The sequence below is a fragment of the Homalodisca vitripennis genome, chromosome 1 (genome assembly GCF_021130785.1).
Source record: "Homalodisca vitripennis isolate AUS2020 chromosome 1, UT_GWSS_2.1, whole genome shotgun sequence".
In the NCBI taxonomy this organism is placed as follows: domain Eukaryota; kingdom Metazoa; phylum Arthropoda; class Insecta; order Hemiptera; family Cicadellidae; genus Homalodisca; species Homalodisca vitripennis.
Window position 1 is genome coordinate 16644985 of NC_060207.1, and position 12851 is coordinate 16657835.

At 32.2% G+C, this 12851-nt stretch overlaps 1 protein-coding gene across 1 annotated transcript in view; it reads left to right on the forward strand.

The window, feature by feature from the left end:
* Positions 1-7985, forward strand: part of LOC124357640 (AP-3 complex subunit delta-1) — a 55858-nt gene extending 47873 nt beyond the window's left edge. The window contains exons 22-25 of the mRNA XM_046809618.1: positions 805-951; positions 3582-3719; positions 4730-4909; positions 5787-7985. Of these exons, the coding sequence (XP_046665574.1) occupies positions 805-951; positions 3582-3719; positions 4730-4909; positions 5787-5996 (675 nt within the window). The 3' untranslated portion in view covers positions 5997-7985. The remainder of the gene's footprint in view (positions 1-804; positions 952-3581; positions 3720-4729; positions 4910-5786) is intronic.
* The last annotated feature ends 4866 nt before the right edge of the window (positions 7986-12851 follow it).

Consider the following 12851-nt stretch of genomic DNA (forward strand, 5'->3'; position numbering starts at 1 on the left):
GCTGTTTTTTGGCACGCATGAAGCACAAGGTACAACAGTCCATAGTGTGCTGTAGCGTAAAGTCAAGGCTGTTATTAAACCACTTTTAGACTTCTTTTACAAAATATTTTGTATTTATTAGCGAAACTCCTTATATTTGGTTTATTTTCCATAAAAATACACTGTACAAAACAATAACTTATATGTAGGCTACAATAGGATGCAGAGGAAACAAATTTGGTTGTAAATATATTTGCTTTTGTCATAAAAATACTGTGATACTTTTTTTATGTACATTAATTTTTTGTTTGTTTTTGAATTTTCCTAGAGATTCGCTTAAAATTTAATATAAGACAATATTATTGAAATTGTATTGTTAAGAAGCATGTTTTCTACATGATCATTATCTAGACAACATGTAAAATGTTAATGAGAGCAGATTTATTACTACTAAATTGTGTATTGTGAGTAAAGTCTGTTGGAGTATTGACTATCACACACAGTTGCCAAGTTGTACTTCACTTTTAATTAGACAATTTTTGCACAGAGTAATAAAAAATATGCCCCTTTATTAATTTTTAAACAAAAGAATATAGGAAAAGGAAGCTATTTCTCGGTCATTGGTAATTTAAAAGCACACTCTCAAGGTTATCCAAGTATTTCATTCTTGCTTCTCAGTGTAGTAATTGATTTAGCAGGTGCCAATAAACTTTTCTGTAAGTAAGAATGAAATTGAATCGAATAATCAAGATATTTTCTATAAGATAAACTAATAATCAATGTTATTTGAGCGTTACAAATAAGTTGTTGTGTTGTGTCCCACAGGATTACGAGGTTTGTTCCCAAGACAACCAGTGTGATGGTGGATCACTCGCATCTGTGTGTCTAACCTTAGTGAACCACAGTGCAGCAGTGATGAGAGACTTTGAAGTCAATATTTCTCCTTCATCTAATATTGGGTTTGCTTCTGAGGTGGGTCACACTTTTGTATATTTTTACTATTAAAGTAGATGCTGGTTACTTTTTGTGTTATTTACGCCTTGAACAATGATCGCGCTGATGACAGTAATAAAATGAGCGTGCAGAATGCTTAAGACAGTGTTGAGCATAGGATTGGTAGTCTGTGTCAAACTTATAGTGACTAAGCATACCTCCTCATGTATCTCTTCATTAAAAAACAAATTTTTTTTTCGATTCTAAAAATTATTTTTCAACCTACTCAAAATATGTAGACAAAGTAATGTAGACAAAGATTGGGACAGATTGAAATAAAAAAAAAATGGTGATAAATCGATACAGCACAAGTTGTTGGTCTGTGAATCAAAATAAAAAAAACTTAAACCAACACAACATATGTATATATATATATATATATATATATATATATATAATTTTTTCAATAAAAATTGAATCACAAAAAGTACTTGCTCCGCTGGGACATATATATATATATATATATATGTGTGTGTTACTCCAAGAACACCACATGAATGCTAGGTTCCAAACTGCTGTCCACACTTTAACATATGAAGTTATGGATCATCATATAGTACTGACCTTGCATCATGCAATTTTTTCGGCATTTGAAATATCATCTTGAATTACTTCAACGATGATGACAAAGTAAAAAAGGCCACGAACACTTGGTGGTCAGAGTAGGTGATAAATTTCTTTGAAGGGAGATTTCAAACTTAGTTATAAGCTATGAAAAGCACCTAATTAAACGAGGCAGCAATGTAAAAAAATCAAGCAATGTACGAGGTATGGCTATTAAATAACGGGACTGATGCTGCAGTGGAACGAGTGCGCATGCGCCAACCAACAATGACCAACAGCTGTGTAGTTTGAGACTTCCTCTTCAGAATGCAGTTAGTCTCGTTTCTGTAAACAACATCGTTGTGTCATAACCTTCATTTATGTAAGTGTTGTTATTTTGTTTTGCCGGAAAAATGGTTAGCGTAATAATAGAGCAACGAATTGTTATTAAATTTCACGTTAAACTTGGAAAAACCGCTACCGAAACCTATAATTTACTAAAAGAAGTGTATGTCAGTGAATGTTTATCGCGGACTCGTGTTTTTGAATGGTTTAAGCGTTTTCAAGATGGTCGACAAGACGTGGAAGATGATTCGCGGCCAGGTCGTCCTTCAACATCAAAAACGGAAGACAATGTCGAAAAAGTTGCTAATTTGATTCGGTCTGACCGACGATTAAGCATTCGTGCAGTTGCTGAATCTGTAGGCATTGATAAAGAATGTGTATGGCAAATTTTACATGACAATTTGAACATGCAAAAAGTGTGTGCAAAAATGGTACCAAAAAATTCTTACGATTGATTAACAAGCAGCTTGTAAAAATGTTTGTACTGACACTTTGAATGTCATTGAAAATGTCCCAAATTTATTGGAAAGAATAATAACATGTGATGAATCGTGGTTTTTTACTTATGATCCGGAAACGAAGCGCCAATCCATGCATTGGAAGACCTCAACTTCACCGAGAGCCAAAAAAGCAAGAATGAGCAAGTCAAAATTTAAAGCAATGATGATTGTTTTTTTCGACATTCGTGGTATTGTGTACCTTCACTGGGTTCCTGAAGTTCAAACAATTAATCAACATTACTATCTTGAGGTACTTAATAAACTACGTGAAAGAGTAAGAAAAAAAACGACCCGAAATGTGGAAGGACAAATCATGGATTTTGCACCAAGACAATGCGCCAGCTCATTCCGCGTTATCTGTGAAGCGGTTCCTGACCAAGTACAGCATCCCAGTGTTAGAACATCCACCTTACTCGCCAGACCTAGCACCATGCGACTTTTATCTTTTCCCTAAGGTGAAATCTGCATTGAAAGGTACGAGATTTGAATCAGTAGAAGCTGTTCAACAAAAAGCGGCAAGACTCCTGAAAGAGTTGACAGAAGATGACTTTCAGCATTGTTTCCAACAATGGAAAATTCGCATGGAGCGTTGCAGGGATAGAGAAGGGGTGTATATTGAAGGTGATAATAAGTAATTATGTTTAAAATGAAAATAAATTTTTTTACAATAAATATCAGTCCCGTTATTTAATAGCCATACCTCGTATATAGAATCTATAAATGATGAGTTTTGAAAACATTTAAGAAATAAATTTACATAATTAAAAAGCGTTCCTTGTTTTCATTTTAATTTTATGAAGTGCATCTTTACATGTCTGTCAGTCCTTGAAAATAGGTTGATGTAGAGTGATTTTTATTATGAGTGCAGCTGTATGTTGTACTGATATAGCAAAATTAAATTGTGTAAAAGAGATCTTGATCAGAAAGACAATTTGATCAATATGTCAGCAACTCTTATCTGATTTGTATGAACGTAACAAATAAGTACTGTGTTTGAAATATAGTAATGATGAGCTATGTGTGTTTGCTATGTGTATACACGTACACGTATACACCAAATCCATATGATGGACAGTTTTGTAAACATTCATAATGCATTGTTGAGAATATATGAGGTGGTATCAGAATACAACTTTATACAACTTGTAGGTTTCAACAACTATGTTTTATGTTTCAACAACTATGTTTATGTTTTATAACTGTTCATTTTTTGTGTTTCAGAATGGTGAACAAAGCTCTAGTAGAAAATTAAACATTCAAATCAGTGGAAACTCTTCTGTAAATGCAAAACTTTACCTTGTAGTAACAGATGTAACAATTCCTCATAAAATCAGAGGCACAATCACCTACATTCATCAGGTAAGATGTAATTTCTACAAAGTGAACATTTTGTGTTAGACTTTTGAAGTATAAACAGAATTTTTATTTCTGTACTGGTACACAAAGTAAAGGAAATCGTGAATTACTAGAGGAGATAGTTTAGGTGCAAGTAGAAGGTATAAACAAGCCAGCCGTGAATTCTGGATCTGCAGTAGGTAAATGCATCCTAATCTGTTTATAGTACTGGATGAAACTGGAATAAGTAGTTTTCTACTGGTTCCTTTAACTGACTTTTATTGAATCAAGTTGAAAACTTTCCAATCAGCCAAGCACTGGAATGGATAGAAATTATTTTTTCCTTATTATATTGAATTATGTACTCGGTAGTTAATACAGTATCAATGTAAGAAGAGATATTTTAACATCAAAAAGCAAATTTTCTTTGATTTAAATGGATTTTTTTGCTATATCTTTTCCATTTGTTAACACAATCACTGCAGCGCGATGTTTTTGCAGTACTACTGCTCTCTGCGATGGGCTGTTAAAGCATCCCCTGCTCCATCCTGACTCATTGTCTCAGTATGAGCCCAAGTGGGTGAGGAAGATTGTGCTCCTTCAGTTGTCATTTTGGACTTCCATACGTCATTTTTCCCTGAGTAATACAATTAAATTTTTTCACTATTTGCAGTTGCACATCATTTCATTTCCTACAGAAAATTTTTTAAAAGCCATGAATCTCATTTTGTAAAAACGTAGGGGAAACCAAAGTTCTCTATGGGTATTTGAATATTCTATCACAGAATATAAACAATGATAATTAATGAAATACTTGCTACATCTTCTGAAGTTCCACTCTCCTCACGCAGTAAGCTCCTTTCAAATAAAAAAGTAAGTCAAGTTTGGACCATAATTTTTACTTGTTGGGAAGTGCTTTATATTATATGTCAGTCAAACACCAAAACTAATATTATAATTGAGTAGATATATATTGTTACATAATCCGCTGTACAAATATAGTTTTAAAATGTAACAAACGATATGGATTTCAGTTAGAAGATGGAAGCTCGGTACAAGACAAAATGGACTTCTGGCTGCATGTCGGTGTCACAGCTTTTCTGACTGACAATAAAATAGATTTGGATACTTACTCCAGCCTGCTCTCTAGTGGTGAACTGTCTCACCAACAAGCTGTGGTCCTCAGGCCTGTGGTAGCCAGGGACTTTTCTCAGGTAATTTGTTTATCAAGTTGTGTCAACAGGCAACAGACAATAATCTTTATTTGTCAATTTGATAAAAGTATTTGTCGAAAGCAAAATCAGTGTGTGTAGTAAAAATAAAACAGTGTAGTACTGATTTGTTTATGTGTGTCTTCATAGCCAGTAATGCTTCATCTGTCTTGATGAGTTTTGTAGTAATAAATAAGGATCCAACTTTAGTGAAATATATGTTTTTTCTCAACTTCTGATAAGTACAAAATCGAGACTTTCAACTTGGTTGTAAAAATAACAAATGCCCTGCCAAATGTTGTGGCGAGTGCTACTACAGATTTGAATTTGGTGCGTAATCTAATCAGTAGCCATGAACACTGTAGCCAGCTGCGCCTACCTTTAGGTCATAGCTTTAACAATGGGAGCCTCCTGCTATCTGGAATTCTATTGGATAGGTTCTGGTAGGATCAGTCCTGCATAGGATAGAAAGCAGAGAGCTGAGGTTGTGTCAGAGTCGTTGTGCGGCTATCGTGTAGAGTAGGACAGATAGAAGTGTTTGTAGATCGTCTAGGCTTGTGTTATAGTTAGGGAACTTTCAGAACCATATCTGAATTATTAGTTTATCTTTTCCTCATCAATGCTGGTTGGGTTTGGATAGGGGAAATCTAGTGGCAGATCCACTGGAGATAATTAGTCCTCTGGAAAGGTGCCCTCTTCCAATCACAATGACACAAGGTTACAATGTTTGAGCCAATAACAGCATAGCCAGAAAAGATTTAATGATAACTTTTAAGAAAACTACTTTGAGAAAACAGAGCATGACAATGATAATTTTCTACGTTGGATATTTGAGCTGAAAAGTCAAGGTCTGTAGAGGACATTGGTATTGTGGTTACAGATGCTGAGTGCGGTGTGCACCAAGTGTCGGCTGACGGTGGTAGAGCAGATGGATCAGACCGCCTCACTGTACACTCGCTCCACGACGGGGCACCAAGTCTGCCTGCTCGTCAAGTCGGAGCCCACCCAGGTGTCTGTCCAGGCCAAGAGCTCCTCACCCTCCCTCCTGCAGGCGCTGCTGGCCGACATCCAAGCGCTGTTCTCCACCTGACCATAATACCCGACTTGCCTTCATTGTTCAGGATCAATTCAGTTATGTTCCGATCGCCGGGTCAGCACTGGTGAGATTGCGTCCAGGTGAAACAGTGTAAACCTTATCTTTATGCAATGAGTAAGAGTGTATTTTTCCATGCGGTTTTTTCTTCCATGCCTACTAATTAATCAATTTTCTGTACCCGAAAGACTTATTTAGCTTTGTTAGTTAAGTTAGCTAGGGGATGGATTTCAATGTAATCCCTTATTTATATATATATGTTTCCTTTTTTATATATTAAAGTTTTTTTTTATCTCCAAATATTATAAGGGTATTTAATATTTAGTACTTTTTTATTTACAAGTGTACCATAGTTAGATAAACTGCCGATACAATGACATCCTAGGAGAATTATGCCAGAGTTTGTTATTTATTTGGGATATAGTATTGCAAGAAAATGTTTTAATAAAGTTTACAAAGAAAATATAAATATACAAATAATTTAAATGAAGAAAAATTTTAAGTTAATCCTTTTTAGGGTGTTATTTTGTGTTTACCAGACAGCCAAAGTTTCTTTTAACTTTCAATCAGAACCTCTTTCGGATTGGTAAATCTATTTATCCAAAACAAACAGGGTAACACTAATAACTATTCTTAAGTCACACAGATACTCTCTTCTTTGTTCTAGCACTCGTTTATTATTTTCCTACATGGAATTTATTATTTTGTGATTATAGTAAATTATTGAGTTTTAGTTTAGTGATGCAGATTTAATTATTGTGTGGATGAATTACTTGGCTCCTGATATGACAGCAGGCTTGGACTAATAAAAAAGGTTCACCAGTTCAGTTTGGTCGTTGGCTAAAGCTCGGGACTCCCTCGTCACATGTCTTCGAACTAGCTGAAGCTTTTTGGATGGTTGATGCAAAATCATAGAACTAACAATAATTAACGCATATTAATTAGATACAAGCCAAGTGCAATAAACTTTCATTATGATGAGGGCTGTGATTATATAAAGAAAAATAATATTTTTTCACAGTCTGTTTGAAATAACATTAATTTTATATGTTGCACTGAATTGGATATTCGGGATTGAGCTTTATTGGTAGTAACTAACTAAACCTTAGTACGTTGGTTTTTATTAAAATTTTGTTTCTAAACCTTTATAACATTTTCCTAGATAAGATCAAGTTTTGAAATAAGTAGATTTGTTTAAAAGCTCTGTTGGAGATTTACAATCGTATGGCATTCTGAAAACGTTTTCCGATAGTATGTAAACACAAACTATTCATTCCTAGAGTAGCATTTTAATCTTTTTTTATATCGTAGTTTTAAAATATCACTTCTTTTATGAGCAACAAGGTTTTTATGGAATGTAAATCAGATGTTTTTTAAGATGAGATGTGATATTTCTTGCTTACCAATACTTGAATGAACCAATATTGATTATTCCATCCTAAACTGTTCAGAATTGTTCTTGTTGTAAGATCCATATTAAAAAAAAAGGAAAGATTTCTGTGTGAGACAGCATTAGCAGTCAAATATGTGTAAGTTTGTTTGTATTATAAAACCAGAAATAGACTAACAAAATAAAACAAGACAAATAAATTTATACACCCAACAGACTAGCAAATGTTCCATAACCATTAGTTTGCTAGATACTGCATAAAGAGATTTACCTGGATTTATAACTAAACTATCTCATAGCAATTCATAAATGTAAATTATTTAAGCATTATTAATCTGTTGTACTATAAATTTAGTATATTTTGTTTACGAATATATTAGTATTTAATCATAAAGATGATTATTAAATTATTAATGTAATAATCTAAGTTTTCAATACAAGAAACCACGTACTTTCAGTAATCTTTGGTGTCATTTATACATTCAATCACAAGTTGTTAATTGTTTCATTTCTTATAATCATTGGTAAAATTCACATTGTGTTCTATTCAATTATGAGATTGTTATATAATATATTAAATATTCTTTTGTTTTATACTTTGGTCTTTTCTATACATTTTATATCCAGTTCCCACCTTACGAATCTTAGTTTATAATATAAAAAGTATAATTTAAAAATTGTTCTTTATCACATTTAATGAACTATTACAAAGTAATAACACCACTCTATTGGCAAGAGCACTTGTCCAAAATTGTGTAAATATGTTATAACATCTGTTAGTAGATGTCTTCCAAGTATTGGATCAGATATTTTTCTGGTAAAGTAACGTTGTAAAGATAAGGTCATTGTATTGCTCTGTTGATGCTTCTTTTAGGCTATTGCTATCACTCTCCAAGAATATGCCTATAAGCTTTTCTATGCATAGCAATGCATCTTACATCTGGCTTAACATCACCCTGTTCTCACAGTAGTTTCTTGTTTTGAGGAATTGTGAAATGGATTACTATGTTTGGAACGTTCTCCCTACATATGACAATGAAGCCATTTACTAAGTAGGAGTAGTAGTGTCTGATCATTTCACAGATCAATGGACTTTAAAATTCAAAGATTCCAAATGTCTGTGCCAAGAAGACATGGACTTAGACCCCCAAAGGAAGGGGTACAGATTTGTGATCAGAAAGAGCAGCAGTATGGGGACCAATAGTATGGTCATGCCATCAAAAACCATCCCAGTGATCTTGGAGGCTTTCTTTCCAAGTCACTCTGAGGTGGCTGCTTTTGTCCCATAAGAAACTCTATAGAATATAAATTATAAACTATTAGTATTAACAGATAATTGTATTTTTCAAAGCTGCACTTATGCTGGCAAACAGTTGCGCAAGTTTTGTGTTCGACAGTAAAAATAGGTAGTGTGGATCACTGTACCACAAGTGGCGTCGCAACTAGTGTCGGACAGTTGTTTGCGAGAACTGGAGTGTCGGGCATTAAATGATAAACATTGGCAAGATATCACTTTCAGAACAGATTTGCATTGACTTCCTCAGCAACCAGTGTTGCAGCTGTCGCAAGTAATTGTGACAGTTCTCACGATTAAAATAGTTTATCCTTGTCCACAGTATGCAACAATAGCTGTGCAAGTTCTCTAACGAGTGTAAATGCAGCTTGACAATTCATTAGCGTGGAGACACTAAGAAATTGTGGAAGTTAAACAATTATGGTTCTATTTATATGCAGTTTTAAACATCTCTATGTATAAAAACGGAGCCTCAGGTATGTTGATGGCTAACATGCTCTCTTAATGTTGTGAAATCACTATAAAAAACTGACAAGCAAACGCTGTAAGGATTAGTAAACTGCTCCTTAGCTTCATTGCCTTGCATATAGGAGTATAAAGTTTAAACATAATTGTAGATCATTTTATTTCTTACAATAATAGCAATAAAAAATCCTCTAAGATTGTGGCCTGTAGGCCTGGTCTACCGCGGCTGCCCACCACTCTACCACTCTCGGATAAAAAATATATAGAACACTGAGTTTGAACTATGAACTAACTAATATAGGTATAATTAAATCATTAAGATTTAGCTTGTTTTATCTACGTTTATACATACAAAGCATATAATGTACCAAAAATGTCTGCTTTTTATTTCAATAGCAACGAAAAAAGGTATGGTTTTTTGACGCTTTTCAATCAAACTTCAACTATGAAAATTCGTATCATGGAAATTTGGGATCCAATTCTTTTAAAGAATAGTTATAAGTGTAATATTTTTGAGTATGTAATTCTAGAGTTTTTGAAATACTCCAATTAAAGTTGTTGATATAAAATTACCATCTTAACTTTTATTTGTGATCGGCTGGTTAAAAAGATTTGTTGTTATGGAGCTCTTAAAGTGTTCCAATTATTTTGGGCAGTAGTTTTGTAAATATCTATTTAAAATTTAAATTTTAACACAGTTTCATTGAACACTGTAACATCTTTGCAACACACTCTGACTGTTGAGGGTGGTATTGCAACGATTGTCCACGCTTGGTCGCACCCTGGATTGAAGCCAGTTAAGAAGTTGTAATAACTGTTGTTTTAATATATTTAACCATTTCCTATTATTACTTTGAGCCAGCAATGATAAATTTAAAAAAAAATAATTGCTTGCTAAGAAGCTGTTTCAAATATTTACATTAATAACAATATTTAAATTTGATTTGTTTGTGCGGCAGAGCTTTGCATAGAATCAGACATAACTAACAGTTTATTTGATGAAGTAAGTAACGATTTTGCCTGTAGGAAAGCTAGAAGAAAACAAGTTAAAGCTCATTTTTTTAAATTCAAAGAGAGACTTTTTAAAACCAACAAGTATTTTTTAACCTTTTTACTGTAATTATTGTTATTGCTGGCTATAATTCTATGGAAATAAATAACTCTAATTTTAAAAAATCCTGAATTTTCTTTTCATGTTTAATTCTCCAAACTTAAGAACTAATGGTAGTTTAGTGAAGAATAGTTATAATTTATAGAAAACTACAAAGTAAATAAATATGTTAAATAATAGCATGGTCCATTATGTGTGAGATGTAAATTATAGTACATGTTACTGTATGGAGCTAGTTCATGGATGATGGGAAGGGATGGGTGGGAATGAGGGTGTTGTGAACGACTGATGTCACATGGGCGCTCAATTACTTAGTACAGGCATGGGCGTATCTAATTTCTTCTCTTGATGGGAGTTCAACCAAACATTGCACTTTATAAAGATATACAAACTACTGAAAGATATACTTAGGATGGCACAAATTTCACACTATACTATATATTATTCTTGTCAAATCCACAAAAAGCTATTGGAATTTTTTACTGGTGAATTTTTTTGTTTACAATTGCCTTAGTATCTTTACTTTTTTTCATTGTATAACAAAAATTATTAAGTTGTAAAATATGAATGATGCTACTTTTACAGTGATCTCTATGGTTTTAGCAATGTCAGAAATTTCTTAACCCTCAAACTGGTGGTGTCTGCTCCTGTAATAGCACCCTTTTTTTAGCTGTTTGTAAGAATTACATTAAACTGTTATATACCTCTCAAAATTTTTCAAATATACAACTTATTGTATATTGTTTTCAAAATATTCCACATAATAATAATAAAAAATTATAATTATTAATATATTTTTAAAAGATTTCTGGGTTTGAATACGCTTCATACACATTAAAAAAAAAATATTATTTAACTTTGCACTATCTTACCATACATGAATGAAAGAATTATAAAAAAATTGAAAATATCAAAAGAAGCATGATTTTACCCTTACCTTGTGATTTTTAGTAACTTTACTTTAAAAAGTTTACTTTTTTAGCAATTTTTGAACATTAGCGCAAAATCCACTAAGAATGTATTTTCAACCATTTGTACAATGGCTTTACAACACTGATAATTCAACCTGCTCATGGCTTATTATATATCATTGTTTTCAGAATATTTCAAATAATAATAATAAATTATCTTCATTAACATTTTCTTACTTTCAAAAAATGTCAATATTTGAATATTCTTGATAAGATTTTTTTAATTTTTTATAATTTTGCACTATCTTATATATTTGTGACAGGTTTATATAAATTCCAAATCATACAAAAAACACAATTTTATACTTACTAAAAATGTATATAGTTTTAGCACATTTACTTTAACCCTTTCCGGGCCAGGCGGCAATATATTGCCGCCATAGATCGCGTCTGAAAAGTGCCAGGCGGCAAAATATTGCCGTCGGTTACATATGCGAAAAGCGGCAGGCGGCAATATATAGTCTCCTTAATATTCGTTGTTTTCTTAAATAAATACAACGTCAAATGATTCAAGTTTTATGTTTTTTATTCCCTGGTATATTTGTAGATAATTAATATGAATATCATTTTTATTTTGGAGGTCTATGCATTTTTATTTCGTAATTATCACATGACATTATCAGCTGACTCGATCTTTTGTTGTTAATTCTTTATGCTTTAGTGTAATCGTATTATTGTATGCTGGATTCTTCTTCATTATTTTATTTTGTGGTTGTAAATATTAGTAATGTTAGTTGTTACGTGCTTAGCTATTGTGTGTAGTAGTTACAATAACTGACAATTTGCAATCTCACGGGAGTGAAATTGTAAATAGCTCATTTGTAATTAGAAAAAGTGTAAATAAATTTCAAATAAAATTGTGTAAATATTTCTTGGTAAATAGTTTTTTTAACTATATTGAAACTGTTTATGGATCCTATAATTATATATTTACCGGTACATCCATAATGTGAATATTTATTTTAAGTTTCTTGCAATGTAAGAGTCAGTTGCTTTAACACATAAAATGTTGCGTCTTTATACAAAATGTGTCATAAAAAATCTATTTATGAGAGAAATAACACAAAACTTTGTATGGTTGTTCCTTTCTAAATGTACAATATAATAAAATAGCTTCTCACAGTAAAATTATTTTTCCTTTTTTATTTATTTGAAAAAAAAAAATTTTATGTAATCTATTAAAACATTATTTTTTAAATTTTAAGTTACTTAAAACTATATCTATATATTTTTTCTTGATAGTATATATCTATACGAGTAATTTGGTGCAACTTTTAGGTCATTCTCTAATTTTTATGAAAAATTATAAATTTTAATCTTAGAGACTGCAAAATCGCCAATTTTAGCCTGGCACTTTTGACTAGTCACAAGGGGATATGAGATGTGAAAAAATTTTGCAACATCTCTTATTTGGTCCTGGCCCTGAAAGGGTTAAAAATTGTTTACTTTTTTAGAAATTTTTTAATTTTAGTGCAAAATCCACTCATATAGCATTTTCAGCATTTTTGTACAATTAATTGCTTTACAACACTGAAATTCAACCTATATATGACTTATTACATTATTGTTTATAGGAAGAATAAAGAAGTAATAATACTCGCTTATTCTTGTTACTATAGTT